Source organism: Oncorhynchus clarkii, chromosome 7 (assembly GCF_045791955.1).
Source record: "Oncorhynchus clarkii lewisi isolate Uvic-CL-2024 chromosome 7, UVic_Ocla_1.0, whole genome shotgun sequence".
Taxonomy (NCBI): domain Eukaryota; kingdom Metazoa; phylum Chordata; class Actinopteri; order Salmoniformes; family Salmonidae; genus Oncorhynchus; species Oncorhynchus clarkii.
The window spans coordinates 37176066-37197205 of NC_092153.1; the positions used below are offsets into that span (position 1 = coordinate 37176066).

A 21140-nucleotide genomic window follows, 5' to 3' on the forward strand; every position below is an offset into this window, starting at 1 on the left:
GCCGACAAGTGCTCAGCATATGAGGGAACTCCTTCAAGGCTGTTGGAAAAGCATTCCAGGTGAAGCTGGTTGAGAGACTGCCAAGAGTGCAAAGCAGTCAATAAAACAAAGGGTGGCTGCTTTGAAGAATTTAAAGTCTAAAATATATTTTTATTTGTTTTAACACTTTTTTTGTTTACTACATGATTCCATATGTGTTTTTTAATAGTTCTGGTGTCTTCAATATTATTCTACAATGTAGAAAATAGTAAAAATAAAGAAAAACCCTTGAATGAGTAGGTGTTTCCAAACTTTTGACTGGTACTGTACATGTTATTCAATAATTTCATCCAAACTGCTTGCAAGCGTCTACATAGCCAGGAGCTAAAATAGAACTTGGTTCTATTTTTGACGCATGACACACTGCAAGTCCCATCTCCTCCTTGGTTATTTGGAGCGTATACCCATGTGGGTGATTTGAAAGGTGAACTGAGGTCCACACTTCAGTCCAGTTGGTGTTGGTAACGCACCTTAGTTGTTTGCCAACCTCCATATAAAGTCCAAAGAAGAAGAAGACGGAAATTGAACGAGGAGAGATTACTAGAAACTAACGTGGTTGACTTTTTTAAATCTGTGGATTAATTGTGGAGTCGAGGACCTTATGCATTTCAGGTAAAATAACAACCCACTGTTTATATCCCAGGAGTAGTTGGTTCAGAGTTCGTTTTGATGTTTCAACCTGCTTGTCCTGATCACATCCGATGTGGATGGACAAAATCAACATGTGCGCCAGGTCTAATCAGAATGTTAGGTCTATTGCCACGCACGTGGCCCAAATCGTGGCTTCCCAAATCAGCATAAGCCTATGCACTTGTGATTTGAAACAATCCACAGCTATTTTTTTAAGAAGCTTATGATCCTCAGTGGCTAAATCATGCTCTCTGGTGAAGTATTTTGAATTATCTTATTTAGACAGGTCTAATTTATATAATTTTTGCATATTACTTTCGGGGAATCCAGCATCTGAACCGTGCACTATGCACCCACCAACTTTCCTTTCCAATTCGCAAGTGACTGGAACCAGAGATCTATATATAGTAACAAGATGCTCATGTCTCCGAGTCTTTGTCCCAAAAGCGGGATTGCAGGCGACAAGCTTAGATCTGCATATTACGCCCATAGAAACGCATTGGGCTTATTCAGAACAGGTTTTTGTGAGAGTGAGCCCTCTCGTCTCGTCTCTTCTGCTTACACTAGCAAGTGAAACAGTGCCCCTCTGTCTTACCATATGTAGGCCATGTACCTGATGCTGTCTGGCCAGAAAGAAATAATGACATGCCATACTCCTTTGGTCCAGACAGCATCCGATATATGGTCTACACATACGGAGGGGGCACTGTTTCGCTCGCACGGATGCTTTATCTGAGTCTTTCTGTTGGCGCGCGTCTCGGTAAAATAAATGATCAATATTTCAATATTTTATTTGGACGGGCAAGGAGGAACGGGGCAGCCCATAACACCGGTCCTGATATAGGCTTAGAATGGAGAAAATGTTTCTTATTTCTGAAAGGAAAGACTGCGCAAGAAAAAATGAACTGGGAAAAAAAAGGATATAAAGGAGGTTTGAAGTGGGATAGTCATGACAGATGGAGCCAGTAATGGGTACTTAGCAAGCTTCCACATTACCACTCTTTTGGGCTATCTATCCTCCTATCATTCCTTTCTCTATCCCTCTCTCTGTGCTTTTATTCCATCCCTCTCTTAATGCAATGTGATGCATCCATTCTACAGCACTCTTAGGGTGAGTGAAGTCTGGGTTAGTTCTCACATTTCAGACCATTTTATCTTCCACCAGACGCCGTTAAATGAATCTATCCCTCCATTACAAGGGAAAGCATTCTGAGAGTAAACAGAACATTTAGAAAGGGCCCTCTTTCAGTCAGTCATTTCCTTTTTCCCACCCTCAATGTCCTCTTTGTAGGATAAGTCTGCACTAAAAACAACCCCATTACATTGTGCGCCATAAATACTTGTTTCAAATTCAGTCGTTTTTAATAGGCTTTCCTTTCATGCATTTGGAGAAAACAATATCTTCCATGTACAGCACATAACTGGAACTCCTCTCTGGTGTGGCTGTCATAAAGTTGTTGTTTTCTGAGACAAATCGTGCCAGTGTTTCCTAAGGGTTTCCCATCAAACGACCACAAGAGTCAGCTGATGCATAATGTCATATCTTCCTGACGTTTAACACATTTTCCAGGCTCTAAATAAATCATAACTGTCACTGGATCTACTGCTCCGCTTGCTGTGTATGTGTGTGCAACTAAGAAAAGGGATTTTCTGGGAATGGACAGAAGCTCTACTGAAAAGGCTGTCATCCATTTCGCTGTTTGATGCTTATCTCCGGGTAGAAGTTGCCCTCAGGCACATATCTAGGATCAGCTTACCCTCACCAAATCATGACCTTTACCATTAGAGGGAAAATGCAGAAACTGATCTTAGATCAGTGTCTCTGAAAACCTTTATTTATACTCTGTTTAGGATCACCAACATGCCAACATACATATTGGCCCTTTTACGAAAGCTGATGCCCACTTTACATAAAATTTTTTGTTGTTTGGTTGTACAGTGTATCAGTCATGATGAAAAAATAACTGCGTACGCCAATGCCTGAATCTAGACCGTGCATATTGCTTCACTGTCATTGGCCAACAATATAATGATGGTTGAGAAACTACTGTGCAATAACAATCAACCCAAATGTTAAAGATGTGTTAAAGGATGTGTCGACATTGTCTGATACAAGCAGTTGCCAAGCAGTGACCTTGTTCACCAAACATCCATAATTTTCTGTTGTCAAGACCATATCAAGTTATAAACCATTCACCTATATGCAACCACTGACCCTCACTCCACATTTCCAACTGTCCACCAAGAAAAACCAAGTCGAAACCAGCCCTGCAGGCTCTTAAACCGATCATATCCAGAATGAAAATATCATAGTAGCATGTTACAATCTCTCCAACCCTTCATGTGCAGCCATGCTCTTTCCCTCTCCATCCATTCACTTCTTCCTTGAGGGCAGTCTCATACCTTCCTATTGATCGGCTGTTGGAGCATCAACATTCTGGAGTGAGTGTCAATTAGACAGCTCCGCCTGCCGTCTGTCTCTGTCTCTGTCCAGAGGAACTACAGCACATCCTAAAGAGGCTCTCACTGGCTGCTTGCTTTCCCCATTTCCCCCATTTCCCTTCTATAAAAGCTACACGGCTTTTAGAGAAGGGAGAGGGAAATAATACAACAAAAATATAGATTTTCTTCAAGTGGCTCCCTGTCGCCATTTATGGATTTTCTATACCGCATGCCAAACCGTTTGGACTGGCCTGCTGAAACATCTTCCTTTTGAAGTGTAAGTTGGTATGAATGTTTGTTTTTTTTTCTTGTTTTTTTGAAGGGACGGTCTGAAGTACACGTTCTGTTTGTGAGAAATACAGCTACTTCAAAGAAAATACATGCGGGTACTTTGAAGTTTAGTGCATTTTCTAAAGCAGACAGATTGAGAAAAGTGTTGAGGAATGTTGTTTTTTTCCTTTCCATGGTCTATACGTCTCTAACCAATTCTATAAGAGGGAAATGTTTTTGGGATTGGATATTGCCTACTGAAAAATGTAGTCAAGGGGTAAAGGCCCTCCCATGGAGCAACCCCCCCCCTCCCATAATACAGCTGTGGCATTGCATGTCAATATCTAAAGTGCAAATATCAAATACGGAATTCAAAAACACACCATTATGCCTAGATAATGGTGATCAGCATCATAGGAAGAGTAGCTAATGTGAATCGAAATAAACAAACACTATCCAACAGGCCATTCTTGTCAGCTCAGCCAGGCATGAGGTGTTGAATGCTCAATCACCGTTATTAGTTATGTGGCCGTATGCAATAGCAGACTTGCTACTCTTGCCTAAAGGTTATTTTGTGCCCTTTTCAAATGAATCCAGTCTATATTACAAACATTGCCTCTAAACTTGAGTAAAGGTTATTCTTTTGATATGAATCCCACATAATTCCCTCAGCGGTCTGTGACATTTTGTGGCTATGATACATCTGTTGTTTTTACTCAATATACTATTTAGCAGAGCATATTTACTGCTCTAACTTCAGGACTGTCTGTAAATATTGACACATTTTGTTCACCTCAAACACAGTCTTCGTCTCAGCCTTCTCAGTGTGGGAGACTGATTCGTCTGAGCATAATACCACCTCATTAGTAAACCAAAACCATACCGGAGATGTACTGTAAACACATGGTAATAACATTCAAAGCATCTTATCTTAATGTTAACTTAATGTTAATATCAGAATATCATAATAACAGCTATTGTACACAGCTCATACCATTAAGAATATGGTAATCGTATTAAATATGCCAATTTCTAATATTCTCATTCCAGTTTACCATTGTTTATACGGTTTGATTCAAATTTTTCGTTCCATAATCCCACTGGCCTGTGATTATCCCAATCCCTGACTGATGATTGACATGGGATTTTTCTGGTCTCTGGCGACCTGTGACGGTGGGTTGATATTAAGAGGGTTCAGAGATAAAGACATTCAAGGCCAGGCCAAGTGAAACAGACCTGACTGTCAAAACTGCAGACTGTGAGTGTGGAACACTCTCACCACAATCACATTGGGATTATTACTTGATATGCATCTTAGCCTGGGAGACGAAGGGCAATCCTGATGTCGACAATATTGATTGATGCACTCTCGTGTTCCCAGAGCTAATTTTAAACCCAATGCTGTGATTTTGTTGAGTGACTAAACAAGTTAACATCATATGATCTAAAGGTTTTCCAGATGAAGTTGTTATTGAGTGATTGAAATTGTTGCCATATTGCTTTGTCTTTTGCAGGGAAATATGACCATATAAATATGACCACCTCTTAATTTTGCAAATTACAAATGGAGGATATCTGTTATATTTGTACCTCTTTAGAGACCTGCCCTTTAAAACAATAGTTTGATACCAGAAGCATTGCTTACCACAATAACATGAATCTTCCTCAGGACCTTCTCCTATTGCTCTCCAAATACTATATAATTTATCTATATTATAGGTAAAAAGCTATTTGAATTTTTAGAATTCTATTCCGTTATTATCTTTATTTAGTTTTAGTTAGGTGTCCTGTGCTGTGGATGTGTGGTTGGCCTTTGGGGGGGAGGTTACAGTCAGTTGGTGGTCAGGCTTCCTGGGCTCTCCCTCCCTTCTCTTTCTGCTGCATTTAAAGGGAATCTGCGGTGAATGAACTCTGCAAAATTACTTCACTCGGTAGCAGATAGTTCAGTGTATTCATAGGGCCTTTCCAATATGCTCACAGTGAACCTTGGCCCTTGGTGCAGCAGTCCATCGTCTGACTAACACACTCCTTTGGCAAAACCAGCACATTCACCTCTATTGTATGCTGGGAGATTGTTCCTTCAGATCCCATTACTGCTCCTGCTGCCAAGACTGAACAGTGTCAGGAACATACAGGACAGCAACCATTTGCAAGTAAGTAAGTAGCCTTGAACAAGGCTTCAAGTATACCTCCTGGACAGGACACAAGTCTATCGCAGAGCCTTGCCCCCAATCTATCTCCTTAATGCTAAGTGCCAAACAGCAGCATTGCAGCACAGTTTTATAGTCTTTGGTATGACTCAGCCAGGGATCAAACTCCCAACCTTCCAAACTCAAGGCAGACACTCTAACCGCAAGGTTAGTTGGTAGCATAGGCTAAAAGCTGGTGAAATAAAAAATGGCTAATCCTATCAAACCTGATGTCAATTTGCAGATGCGTTTTATAATTTAGTTTGTCTCTCTCGATACAAGAACTATCTATCTGAAACAGCACAGTGTTGCATTGTTCAGCAGAGCGTACAGTTGTGGTAATTATCTACAGTGCCTTCGGAAAGTATTCAGACCCCTTGACTTTTTCCACATTTTGTTACGTTACAGCCTTATTCTAAAATGGATTAAATAAATAAAATCCTCATCAATCTACACACAATATCCCATAATGACGAAGCTGATTTTTTATTTTTTTTGTAAATATAAATAAAATACCCTATTTACGTAAGTATTCAGGCGTTTTGCTGTGAGACTCAAAATTGAACTCCGGTGCATACTGTTTCCATTGATCATCCTTGATGTTTCTACAACTTGATTGGAGTCCACCAGTGGTAAATTCCATTGATCTATATAAGGTCCCACAGTTGACAGTGCATGTCAGAGCAAAAACCAAGACATGATGTCTCAGCCAAACTGAGCAATCGGGGGAGAAGGGAGGTGACCAAGAACCCGATGGTCACTCTGACAGAGAGTGACCATCGGGAGAACCTACCAGAAGAACCTACCAGAAGGACAACCATCTCTGCAGCACTCTACCTATCAGGCCCTTATGGTAGTGGCCAGGCGGAGGTCACTCTCCAGTAAAAGGCACATGACAGCACACTTGGAGATTGCCAAAAGGCACCTAAAGACTCTCAGACCATGAGAAACAAGATTCTCTGATCTGATGAAACCAAGATTGAACTCTTTGGCCTGAATGCCATCGTCACGTCTGGAGGAAACCTGGCACCATCCCTATGGTCAGTGGTGGAAAAAGTACCCAATCTTTGAGTAAAAGTATAGATACCTTAATAGAAAGTTACTCAAGAAAAAGTGAAAGTCACACAGTAAAATACTACTTGAGTAAAAGTCTAAAATGATTTGGATGTAAGTATCAAAAGTAAATGTAATTGCTAAAATATTCTTCAGTATCAAAAGTGAAAGTATAAATAATTTATTAAGCAAAGCAGAAGGCACCATTTTCCATTTTTTTTTTAAATGGATAGTCAGGGGTACAATCCAAGACTCAGACATAATTTACATATGATGCATTTATATTTAGTGAATCTGCCAGATCAGAGGCGGTAGGGATGACCATGTGTTCTCTTGATAAGGGGGAATTGGACAATATTCCTGTCCTTCTAAGCATTCATCATGCAAGAAGTACTTTAGGGTGTCAGGGAAATAAATCTATGGCGTAAAAAGTACATTATTTTCTTTAGGAATGTAGTGAAGTAAAAGTAGTCAAATATAAATAGTAGAGTACAGATACCCCCAAAATGACTTAAGTAGTAATTTTAAGTATTTTTACTTTACACCACTGCCTACGTTGAAGCAAGGTGGTGGCAGCATCATAATGTGGGGATGTTTTTCAGCGCAGGGACTGGGAGACTAGTCACGATCGAGGCAAAGATGAACGGAGCAAGTACAGAGAGCTCCATGATGAAAACATGCTCCAGAGCGCTCAGGACCTCAGACTGGGGTGAAGGTTCACCTTCCAACAGGACAATGACCCTAAGCACGCAGCCAAGACAACGCAGGAGTGGCTTCGGTACAAGTCTCTGAATGTCCTTGAGTGGCCCAGCCAGAGCCCTGGTATGAACCCAATCGAAACTCTCTGGAGAGACCTGACAATAGCTGTGCAGCGATGCTCCCCATCCAACCTAACAGAGCTTGAGAGGATCTGCAGAGAAGAATGGGAAAAACTCCACAAATACAGGTGTGCCAAGCTTGTAGCGTCATACCAAAGAAGACTCGATGCTGTTATCGCTGCCTAAAGTGCTTCAGCAAGGTACAGAGTGAATGGTCTGAATACTTATGTAAATGTGATATTTCAGTTTGTTTTTAATAAATTTGCAAAAATGTTACAAACCAGTTTTTGCTTTGTCATTATGGGATATTTTGTGTTGATTGATGAGGAAGTAAAACAATGTAAGATATTTTAGAATAACGGTGTAGCGTAACGAAATGTGGAAAAAGGAACGGGGTCTGAATACTTTCTGAATGCACTGAATGCATCTGTTGGTAACAGATACCTTAAAAAAAGGTAGAGGCGTGGATCAGAAAACCAGTCAGTATCAGTTTTGACCACCCCGTTACCTCATGCAGTGCGACACATCTCCTTCTATAGAGATGATCAGGCTGTTGATTGTGGCCTGTGGAATGTACAGATCCTTGTGCCGTGCATTATCATGCTGAAACATAAGGTGATGGAGGCAGATGATTGGCTCAACAATTGGCCTCAGGGCCTCGTCACAGTATCTCTATTAAATGCAAATTGGGTTCATTGTCCGTAGCTTATGCTTGTCCATACCATAACCCCACCGCCACCATTGGGCACTCTGTTCACAACGTTGACATTAGCCATATACGTGGTCTGCGCTTGTGAGGCCGGTTGGACATACTGCCAAATTCTCTAAAGTTACATTGGAGGTGGTTTATGGTAGAGAAATTAACGTAAACTTTTCTGGCAATAGCTCTAGAGGACATTCCTGCAGTCAGCATGCCAATTGCAAGCTCCCTCAACTTCAGACATCTGTGGCGCTGTGTTACAAAACTGCACATTTTAGTGGCCTTTTATTGCACAAGATGCACCTGTGTAATGATCATGCTGTCTAATTAGCTTCTTGTCAGGTGGATGGATTATTTTGGCAAAGGATAAATGCTCACTAACAGGGATGTAAACAAATGTGTGCTCACAATTTGAGAGAAATAAGCTCTTTGTGGGCATGGAACATTTCTGCGTTCTTTTATTTCAGCTCATGAAACACTTTACATGTTGCGTTTTTATATTTTTGTTCAGTGTAGAGGATTGTTGAGTTGTGAATGTCAGTGAAATGTAGAGAGGCCCAACCAGGCATATCGCAATATCGCCTATGATATTAAAGCTTTTCTTCTACGTATCCTAAGTAATGCCATGGATTCATCGTTTTTTGGGGCCAAAATAGTAAACTTGGAGGCAAAAAAGGGATGCATAATGTAAGATGCATACCTCATATTTTAAATGAGTGTTAGATTTCAAAACCTTTGACTAACCGCTACGCCATGGAGTTTTGATTGACAATGTGGGAGAAACTTCTATATCAGGGATGGGCAACCTTGATGGGGATTAGGGTCACAAAAAATTTGAATTCATTGTGACGGGCCGCAGTGGCACTCGGGTCTGCGTACCCCCATCCATACCCACAAATCCAGTCAGAGACGGCCCTAAGTGAAATGTTTTAATTGTACCTTGTGTATTCTACTATTTTAACTCCCAACAGTAAGTTGAGACCCCGACTAAGTTCAATATTGGGAAATTGATCCAATTGAGCCGACTACATCCCTGTGCTATATAAACACCAGACGCTGCTATTTATTACTGACCAGCAGATGCCCTAAATATGCATTGTGCTTAAAGTAATGAACCGTTTTTCGACACAATTTGGTGAAAGACCCAGATTCTTCAGAAAGCCTTGTTTTCCCATCAGAAGTTGTTTCACAAGCAGTTCTCCAGAACATCACAATGAAATCATCATCAAGCTTTGATGATTTGAATCAGCTGTGTAGGACTATGCCAAAAAACTAAATGTGCACCCGTTGGGGTCCCCAGAACTGAGTTTGGGAAACGCTGCTCCAGATCAATGAATAGAGGTTATTCTACTTGTCCAATGACACTCTTATTCTACACTGTCCTTCAGTAGGATTTGTGGAATTGAATCCCATCTGGGCTAGCTTGGGACTCTTTCTTCACACAAGTGACTGTGGGCGTGTAGAGTTAAAGAACCATGTCACACTATGGGTTTAACTATGAAACGCTAGTTCTCCTGAGGACATTTCCCCTCTTACCTACTCCTGTATCAAAGCAGCTTTCCTTCTGTAGTAATGTCATCATTACAATTTCACAGTCTCTTCAGAGAAACCATCCATACGGTTTTATGCCGTCCAAGGCGCAGTCTCAGATATGCCAGCGTTGTGGGTGTAGGGAAGAATGGAGTGGGAAATGGGCTGATGGAAGAATAGAAAAGGAGGAGAATGTGTGATGATTCATCCAATATCTGCCTCCTCTGTGATATGTCATCCAACAGAAGGGATATTGTGTCAATAGCATGGTGAATTTGTATAAAAGACACTCCAACTTAACATGTTGGTCTGTTTTTGCCTTTTAGTGCCATCTTTGAATACAGGTAGATGTTATAATCAATAGAATTGTATGGATGAGAGAGTCACCAACAAAAATATTTCTTTCAAATAAGCCCTCCAGCTATTTTTGAGCATTTACTGTTGAAAAACAATATCCCAAGTGTAAATACACGAATGTACACTTTAGGGTAAAAAAAACCCAAACGTATTGAGCAAAATAGTGTTTTTTTTTGTTGACAAAAAAGTAGGCCATTCAAGGAGTTGTTCTGATGTGATGTAATCGGCCTCCCCTCATTATTGCGGGAACAATAGAGGAGCAATAGATGGAAAAAGAGCTAATCATTGAGGTGAAAGGAGACTGGAGTGCCACTTTAGGGCCCTACTGTAAGTTCCTAGAGAGATCTTGGACATGTAATCAAGACATGAGATAACATTTGTATGTGTAGCAACCTAACAATGGTAGGCACATTAGTACAGTAGGCAGCGTATCTTACCGAGTATGTTGAAAAGAGGAGTTTGGGAGCTGGCTTTCATGCCTTTCGACCTTGGGAGTCCATGGCAACCCTTTTAAATTCAATATGGAGAGGTGAGTAGGGAGGGAGAAGAGGGAGGAGGGAGAGAGAGAGCGTGTGAGATTGAGAGAAAAAAAATTGTCTCATCATTCCACACATGATTGCAGCAAAAGGAGTTGAGACAGAAAAAGAAAGCAGTGAAAATCTCAAACCAACATGAATCCCTTCTCTCATATCTAGCCCCTCTGTCACTGTGTGGTGTGTCTCATCGCTTCTACTTTGCTTTATCTTGCAGGAATTCACTCAGCAGCCCGGAGACCTGAGCGGCCTGAACCCCCCCCTGTGAGGGATCTCCATAGGCAGGGTGGTGAGTTACAGTGGGCCGAGGAGCACAGTGGGCAGAGGAGTGCCCACCACGTTGGTCAGACCATGGAGTGAGGAGGAAAGAAGGAGATGCATATGTAAGAAAGGAAGAGGAGATATCCTTTGAAGAGCCATCTAAATTAATGCTCCTATTATAATTGAGTGCTTCTGAGAGCAAAGCAACATGAGAGGACGCCTGTTCTGTGCCCACTGCTTCAAGAGGTATTATTAAGATTAACCCTCTGGATATAGAGTAGACTAGTGTTCTTTGTGATCCTGATTCCGCTGGTTTCTAGAGTGTGTCTTGATTTGTGTCTGGGCTGTGGTCATGGTGTCTCAGCCCCAGGGGTGTGCTCTGCATCGGACTGGCAGCATCTGTCACAGAGGCAGCCTGATCAGGCTCTTACTCCTTCTTTACTGCTCTCTCACGGCCGCCCAAGCCGCTAAACCCAAAGTCCCGAGCGGCACACACCTCAACTCCATCCGCATCGACGGGGATATCTCCCTGGGAGGCCTGTTCCCCGTGCACTCCAGGGGCAACGAAGGCAAGGCCTGCGGGGAGCTGAAGAAGGAGAAGGGGATCCATCGTCTGGAGGCCATGCTGTTCGCCCTGGACCGTATCAACAACGACCATTCCCTGCTTCCCAATATCACGCTGGGGGCGCGCATCCTAGACACGTGTTCCCGGGATACCCACGCCCTGGAGCAGTCACTCACCTTCGTCCAGGCTCTCATCGAGAAGGATGGGACGGACGTCAAGTGTCTCGGCGGGGGGGCACCCATCATCACCAAGCCTGAGAGGGTGGTGGGAGTCATCGGAGCCTCGTCCAGCTCTGTGTCAATCATGGTGGCCAACATACTGCGGCTCTTCAAGGTAAGGACCACACCTTGGTGGTGATTTACTACTTGTGTGTGGTTGTGGTTTGTTTGCAGTGTTAGTGAGTATCTGATGTATGTACACTGTGGAGTTTGTTCCGTGTTAGCTCTAGTTGGGAATGTTATCCTCATTCCTGGGAAAACATTTCTGTTCTAGCACAATTTGGTTCCCTGATATTTGGAAAGAAGAGCATGAATAAATAATGACAGAGACATGTAGCTCAGTTTGCAGATTATGGTGCTTGTAACGCCATAGTTCCCATAATCCTAAAGTAATGCCATTGGCCATCTCAATCTGAGGACTGCTAAATTGTCACAATTATTGCCTCTAGCCCAAAGAGTTGGATAGATGGCACACATGCAAAGGTAGGCGATGCACTCTGGTACATCTCTATGCTCTCAACATACTAAATAATAGGATGCAACATTAGTTGATTTCATTGTCTGCTCATAAGTTTCTCTTTCGACCTGGATTCCTTACTTTGATCGACCCTGTGATAGGAAAAGTCATTTTCATCCACATGCTGTCCTTGTTCATATCACATACCAATCCCGTGGTTTCACTGATTTATAAGCCCCGTCCACCCAGCCCTAGAAATAACTTCTTAATTGCTTTCTCTGATCTGTTTATGCTGCGTCTTCTGTTGCTCTGGTTTGATAGGTGGTGTTGGCTCATTGAGTCATTTCTTCCTTTTGATAAGAAATGTGTTGCCTTTACTCTCTTGGAAGGCATGCATTCAGGCTGTGTTTTAAGACCAATTGGATATTTTGCTTATCTATTACTAAACATCTCACTAACTCGTTTCAGGAAACTAGGCATATGTTGCGGGGTCACTACTTCACAGGAGAGCCATCTGAATGCAGACTGTTTAAATGAAATCAAAATGCGTTTTTTCGGAAAATGCGTTTTCCTGGAACATGCAAACTTTCATGTGCCTTAATAACAAACTTGTATGCATCTGTAAATACGATTCAAATTGTTAAATTACGTGCCTAGTTGGTTTAGTCACAGAAAAAGGCCGCCAGTCATGATTGGCTGAGATAATGAGTGTGCTGGACATGCCTAGAGATGAGTTCGGATTGGTCTGCCATATAGCACACTTCTGTCTATTTTAGCTGTTTAGTATGTGTTGGTGATCCTGTCTAACGCATCTTTTTTTTAAAACTATATCTCTTAGTAGAACTGCTTAAGTATTGCTCTCCACTTTCTGGAGGACCGAGTTTTGAAATCAGTGGAATTAGAGTATGATAGCTAATGAGATGGGGAAAACACCTGTCTCCAGATTACATCTTCAAACTAAGGGCAACCGTGACAGGGAGAAGCATCCATCCATGATGTATACGGTAAGATAGTCTACACCTTAAAAAGTAAAGGTTCCTGGAGTATCCATTAGGTGTTTTTCAAATTTAAACTGTGGGGGAACCCCTATAAGTCTATAAGTTCTTCGAATAACCTCTTTTAATGGATCCTTAAATAACCTTTTGTGGTTAATTTTTTAACTAGCCCACCTCCCCTATTATTGTTAATAATAACACAATATTTTAGTCCTCAGTGTTTATTATGATCTTAATGGCAAAGCAGAATTACAAATATAAATATAAGGTAAACTCCCATCCCAGCCTCAAGTCCAATGGGTAGATCCTGTCCCTTGTTGATGTTAATGTGTTGATGTTCTCCTTATCCATAGCCAGAATGATTTTGCAGTGCATTTGATATGCCTCCTTGTCTGTATACCTGCAGACATAGACACAAAAAGTGAGCAGTTCAGTCATCTGCACCCAAGACAGCTAGCCTTCAACATATTCTTAAAGCCTACATATTCTTACCTTATTGTTGATTGATATCCGTTGAATTGTCCATTTTCTGTTTTAGAAACATTTGCACAAATATGAAAAGAGATGGTATAATCATAGAATAATATCAATTTATATCATACAAGGGACAAACCTTAACTTAATTGAGGAGATCCTCACATTCTTTACAAGCGTTTCAGTTGGGCAGCTTGGTTTCTGCATAAACCCTCACCAACTAAGGAGGTTCCTCGATGAACCCCACCTCCTATGAGCTTCTTGGAAGAACCTTTTGGGGGCCATTTTTAGTGCCAAGAAGCCTAAGGTTCTTCTAGGAACCTCCTTAGTTGGTTCTTAGAAGAATCTTAGAACCTTTGCTAAACCCCTCATTTTTAGAGTGTAGCTAGTTACATTTTCAGATATTACACGTTTCTAATTGACAGAAAGTCGTTTTCATGTCAAGTTAAAATGTAAATGCTAGCTAACGTTATGTGTATGGTCTTATTTCATATCTCAGAGCCATTTGCTTTGCTAACATTGAACCTGGTTGGTTAGCTTCCTGCAGATTCATACAAGGTCGTAACATCATGAGTTGGGACTACGGTTCATTGTTTACCTAGCTACCTATGAATGTGCGAGAGCGCTGAATAACTGACAAATTTACGAACGCTCAACACCCGTTTGCTATGGCTAGCGTCAGTAAACGTTGGCAAAAAGAGTAAATTGTTGCCAGCATCACAGTTGCAGTCACCAAGACTCTGGATAACATAAAAAACAGCCTAACCAGCTCTGCTAGGGCGAGTAAAATGGTCAGTAAGCTGTTCTCTACTTTGTGTCTAGAAGTAGCTAGCAAGCTAGCCAACTTTAGCCAGTTAGTTTGGGTGCTTGACCCTGTAAGAGATGGGTGTGAACGATGCTGAATGGGTGTAGACAAAGAAGAGCTCTCCAATAGGTACCAAAACATTCAAAGGCCCTTTTCTCAAAAGTGAGGTTACAAGTTTGTCAACTTTCAAAGCAGAAATACTTTTCCATCTTACCACCTCAAATGCAGTGTATGATATACCATTTTGTAGCTTTCTGTCTCTGATTTGATCCAATGTAAAAAACACAATTTCAAATTTTGCAACATAAGACCGAATCAAGGCGGTCAGTCACAATTGTGATCATTATATTACATAAACTCTCCCTCGCTCTCCATTTGGCAAATGAGCTGCCCAGTGACGTGAGTTTACCAGATGAGCTAAATGCCTTCTGTTCTCACTTTCGAGGCAAGCAACACTGAAACATGCTTGAGAGCACCAGCTTTTCCAGACGACTGTGTGATTACGCTCTCCGTAGCCATTGTAAGACCTTTAAACATGTTAACATTCACAAGGCCGCAGGGCCAGACGGATTACCAGGACTTGTCCTCAGAGCATGCGCTGATCAGCTGGCAAGTGTCTTCAGATTTTCAACTTCTCCCTAGCCCAGTCTGCAATACCTACATGTTTCAAGAAGACCACCATAGTCCCTGTGCCCAAGAACACCAATGTAACCTGCCTAAATGACTACTGCCCCATAGCATCCAAATGTTTATCCATGAAATGCTTTGAATGGCAGGTCATGGCTCACATCAACACCATCATCCCAGAAATATCTATTGCACTCAACACTACCCTTTCACACCTGTACTCCGTTCACCCACGACTGCGTGGCCACGTAGGACTCCAACACCATTATTAGGTTTGCCGACAACATGAAGGTGGTATGCCTGATCACCAATGACTATGAGACAGCCTATAGGAAGGATGTCAGAGACCTGGCGGTGTGGTGCCAGGACAACGACCTCTCCCTCAACGCGAGCAAGACAAGGGAGCTGATCGTGGACTACAGGAAAAGGAGGGGAGAGCACGCCTCCATTTACATCGACGGGGCTGTAGTGGAGCGGGTCGAGACCTTCAAGTTCCTTGGTGTCCACATCACTAAGGACCTTTAATGGTCCAAAAATGCCTATTCCCCCTCAGGAGGTTGAAAATATTTGGCATGGGAGCGCACATCCTCAAAACATTGTACAGCTGCACCATTGAGAGCATCCTGACTGGCTGCATCACCGCTTGCTATGGCAACTGCTCAACATCCGACCTCAAGGCACTACAGAGGGTAGTGCTTATGACCCAGTACAAGTCTGGGACCAAAGGTCTCCTTAACAGCTTCTACGCTCAAGCCATTAGACTGCTGAACATTTGATCAAATGGCTACCTGGACTATTTGCATACTTGCATTGACCCCCTTATTTTATTTGTGTGTATATATATATTGCACCAACTCTGTTAACCAGGCTAACTGGATTCTAACCACAGATTCACACGTATTACACTGACAGTCCAACACACACACACACACACACACACACACACACACACACACACACACATACACACACACACACACACACCTAAGACACACAAACATTAACATTCCCTCCCACTCTTCATATATGTTGGATGCTACTCTTTGTTATTATCTATGCCTAATCACTTTACCCCTACCTACATGTTACCTCAATTACCCTGTACCCCTGCATGTTGACTCAGTACCGGTACCCCTTGTATATAGCCTTGTTATTGCTATTTTATTGTTACTATCTTTCCCTTTAGGTTAGCAAGAAATACACTTAAGGGCTGTTAAACATTTATTTAGTAAGGTTTACATTTAGTAAGATTTACTACACCTGTTGTATTTGGTGCATATGGCAAATAATAATTCATGAAAAATAAGATAAGACCGCCACTTCCAACAATATCTCAGATCCCTCCCTAAACTGTAGTTGCATGTATCACCATGAAGACTGGTGGCTCAGTTATGAATGGGTATTTACACAAACAAAGTGGCAGAGGGCTGTGATCAAAGCAAGCTCCTGTGGATGTGGCAGGGAGGCATAGGCAGCACATAAGGCTATACAGTACCAACCAGGAGGGGTGTATACTCCATTCTCCATCCTCCTCAGCCTGGCTGCAAGCATAGACCTGAGTGAGCCAAGCATGATGGGATGCTCACACACACACACACACACACACACACACACACACACACACTTCTTACACGTAATGTGCAGCAATGAACATCTCCAACAGCAGTCTCTGATCCCATTCGCACAGGGAAGCCTTTTGGAAGTCCTGCATCATTAACACTTTTCCACTGTTCATTACCGTATATAGGAGGTAGCTCTACATATTTAATTTGTCTCACTCTGATCTCTTCTCCCCTTACCCCCCTTTATAGGAGGTAGCCCTACATATTTAATTTGTCTCACTCTGATCTCTTCTCCCTCTACCCCCTTTACTCTCCTACATGACCCCCATCAACCTAACCGCATAATCAAACAGTCGTGTGATGTAGGTACAGTGATGTAGGTACAGTGTTGAGGGACCTGAAGTTGGCCACATGTTGAGTCAATACTCTCCTCATTCATAGGGATGACTACTAGTGCCTGCTTTCTTAAGGTGTCCGCATGCTTACCAGCCGAAACAATTCGGTAGAGTTCGTGCATATATTATGATGACGTTTTGTGACATTTCTGTTCGTTTTGGACTTCGGTGAGTTTTTTTGGGCTGTTCAGGCACACAATTATTTTCTGGAGGCAAGCCGAAGTTCAGAGCCAAAGTCTGTTGCTTAGTCGGTGATTGGTCAACAGTAGGGATTCTTCAATAAAGTCTTTGTTGTCATTCACTGAGAGACGACTCGTTTTCATGCACATTTTGTCATTGAGAAATACTGCACAAAACATATACAATTGTGCGATTTAATATTTATTCTTCAAAAATTAATGACAGATATATTCGATTAATCCTGGCTATTTTGAGGAAGTGTATACTGGCTATGGCATCTCAAAATGGACAAACGGGACTATTGCTGCTTTTTTCAAGCGAAGGTCTTAAGGGAGAATGCAAGCACGCTAGCCCAGTTCGGCTAGGGGCCAGCTGAACTAAAGCATGCTGACACCTATAGGTCTCACTGCTGAACATCAGAGGTATTCACAGCAGTGGAGGCTCCTCTGAGGAGGAATGGGAGGACCATCCTCCTCAGTGAACTTCATAAAATGTATAACATTTTAAAGGTTATCATTTTTAGATAAAACTATACTAAATATATTCACATCGCCAAATAATTTATTAAACACACTGTGTTGCAATGAAGGTCTCCTCTGTAGGTTAGCACCATGTTGTAGCCAGAGGACAACTAGCTTCCATCCTCCTCTGGATACATTGACTTCAATACAAAACCTAGGAGGCTCATGGTTCTCACCCCCTTCCATAGACTTACACAGTAATTATGACAACTTCCGGAGGACATCCTCCAACCTATCAGAGCTCTTGCAGCATGAACTGACATGTTTTCCACCTAATCAAAGGATCAGAGAATGAATCTTAGTACTGAAAGCATAAGCTACAGCGAGCTAGCAATGTGGTGAGTAGACTCAAAGAGAGAGACAATAGTTGAACAGTTTTGAACACATTTAATCAAAGATGAAGGAGAAGAGAGAATTCATAATTTCACTTCCACTTACTAGCAAATGCAGCTAGCGAGCTAGTTTAGCCTACTCAAACAGAGGGATGCTATGTCAGCTATCTGGCTATGACTACCCAACACAACACTGGAACTCTTCCAAGTCAAGGTAAGCTTTTGGTTTGACATTGACACATGGGCCCGCCAGTGTAACTGCTAAACTGCTTATTGAAATGCTTACTGACTGTACACTGTAAAGTTACTGCATGCTTATAGTGTGTTTACTAACGCTTTAGTCAACATACAGTGCCTTGCGAAAGTATTCGGCCCCCTTGAACTTTGCGACCTTTTGCCACATTTCAGGCTTCAAACATAAAGATATAAAACTGTATTTTTTGTGAAGAATCAACAACAAGTGGGACACAATCATGAAGTGGAACGACATTTATTGGATATTTCAAACTTTTTTAACAAATCAAAAACTGAAAAATTGGGCGTGCAAAATTATTCAGCCCCTTTACTTTCAGTGCAGCAAACTCTCTCCCAGAAGTTCAGTGAGGATCTCTGAATGATCCAATGTTGACCTAAATGACTAATGATGATAAATACAATCCACCTGTGTGTAATCAAGTCTCCGTATAAATGCACCTGCACTGTGATAGTCTCAGAGGTCCGTTAAAAGCGCAGAGAGCATCATGAAGAACAAGGAACACACCAGGCAGGTCCGAGATACTGTTGTGAAGAAGTTTAAAGCCGGATTTGGATACAAAAAGATTTCCCAAGCTTTAAACATCCCAAGGAGCACTGTGCAAGCGATAATATTGAAATGGAAGGAGTATCAGACCACTGCAAATCTACCAAGACCTGGCCGTCCCTCTACACTTTCAGCTCATACAAGGAGAAGACTGATCAGAGATGCAGCCAAGAGGCCCATGATCACTCTGGATGAACTGCAGAGATATACATCTGAGCTGGGAGACTCTGTCCATAGGACAACAATCAGTCGTATATTGCACAAATCTGGCCTTTATGGAAGAGTGGCAAGAAAAAAGACATTTCTTAAAGATATCCATAAAAAGTGTTGTTTAAAGTTTGCCACAAGCCACCTGGGAGACACACCAAACATGTGGAAGAAGGTGCTCTGGTCAGATGAAACCAAAATTAAACTTTTTGGTTTCAATGCAAAACGTTATGTTTGGCGTAAAAGCAACACAGCTCATCACCCTGAACACACCATCCCCACTGTCAAACATGGTGGTGGCAGCATCATGGTTTGGGCCTGCTTTTCTTCAGCAGGGACAGGGAAGATGGTTAAAATTGATGGGAAGATGGATGGAGCCAAATACAGGACCATTCTGGAAGAAAACCTGATGGAGTCTGCAAAAGACCTGAGACTGGGATGGAGATTTGTCTTCCAACAAGACAATGATCCAAAACATAAAGCAAAATCTACAATGGAATGGTTCAAAAATAAACATATCCAGGTGTTAGAATGGCCAAGTCAAAGTCCAGACCTGAATCCAATCGAGAATCTGTGGAAAGAACTGAAAACTGCTGTTCACAAATGCTCTCCATCCAATCTCACTGAGCTCGAGCTGTTTTGCAAGGAGGAATGGAAAAAAATGTCAGTCTCTCGATGTGCAAAACTGATAGAGACATACCCCAAGCGACTTACAGCTGTAATCGCAGCAAAAGGTGGCGCTACAAAGTATTAACTTAAGGGGGCTGAATAATTTTGCACGCCCAATTTTTCAGTTTTTGATTTGTTAAAAAAGTTTGAAATTTCCAATAAATGTCGTTCCACTTCATGATTGTGTCCCACTTGTTGTTGATTCTTCACAAAAAAATACAGTTTTATATCTTTATGTTTGAAGCCTGAAATGTGGCAAAAGGTCGCAAAGTTCAAGGGGGCCGAATACTTTCGCAAGGCACTGTAGCTAAAATAACTATGATGTTACTGTAAGGCGTGCGTACTGGCGGTGGAGAAGTCAGGCGCAGGAGAGCAAAGACAGTTACAACGGCTCAGTTTTAATGAAAAAAATCACATTGAACAAAAACAATTTATACAATGGGACAAAAACAAACAGACATAACGTGCACAAGCACTTACAATAAACAATACCAGACAAGGACATGTGGGGAACCGAGGGTTAAGTAAACACCATGGAATTGATGGAATTGAAACCAGGTGTGTAGGAAGAATAGACAAAACAAATGGAAAACGAAAGGTGGATCGGCGATGGCTAGAAGACCGGTGACGTCGACCGCCGAACGTCGCCCGAACAAGGAGAGCGACCGACTTCGGAGGAAGTCGTAACGGTTACTTTAGCTAATGGTGACAACGATTTAGGCTGTGTCTAGCAGTTATGATATGGCTTGTCTTGGAGAGGTTTTTCGCCTGGTCACATACAGCTGATGTATTGTGCATTGAAGTCCACAAGCGACGGGAAAAGGTGAGGGGACGAGAGCAAATAGATGCGAGAAGGAATACAACGTGGCTGCTATGAAAGTGAACTGTGTTTACGAGTGATCGGAGGTGTATTCAGTCCACTATTTCTATTGTAAAAAAACAGCAGCAAATGCAACGAAACGGGAATAAACATACCTGGATTTGTCCAATAGAAACTAGAGGTTGACCGATTAATCGGAATGGCCGATTAATTAGGGCCGATTTCAAGTTTTCATAACAATCGGAAAACTGTATTTTTTTGGGCACCGATTTAAAAAAATAAAAATTTTATTTTATTTTATTACACACCTTTATTTAAGCTTTATTTAACTTGGCAAGTCAGTTAAGAACACATTCTTATTTTCAATAAGGGCCTAGAAACGGTGGGTTAACTGCCTTGTTCAGCGGCAGAACGACAGATTTTTACCTCGTCAGCTCGGGGATTCAATCTTGCAACCTTTCGGTTACTATTCCAATGCTCTAACCTCTAGGCTACCTGCCGCCCCACATAACAGCAGCATGGGGCGAGCTGCAGCTCAAGAACATCTCTATGTAGCTTGTTCCTCATGACTACGGAGCTACTGTGACAGGCATCTGAGCAAAGGAGAATTCATATTGAGAGACCAGTCATGCTGTGTGATTTCATAATTTATTCGCAAAGCAGATGCCCTCACCCAGGCGACACGCGTCACC

The 21140-nt window shown here is 42.0% G+C and overlaps 1 protein-coding gene across 1 annotated transcript in view; it reads left to right on the plus strand.

Annotated features, from left to right (window-relative positions):
• LOC139413250 (metabotropic glutamate receptor 4-like) overlaps positions 1-21140 on the plus strand; it is a 361254-nt gene that overhangs the window by 70042 nt on the left and 270072 nt on the right. The window contains exon 2 of the mRNA XM_071160398.1: positions 10779-11720. Within this exon, the coding sequence (XP_071016499.1) occupies positions 11175-11720 (546 nt within the window). The 5' untranslated portion in view covers positions 10779-11174. The remainder of the gene's footprint in view (positions 1-10778; positions 11721-21140) is intronic.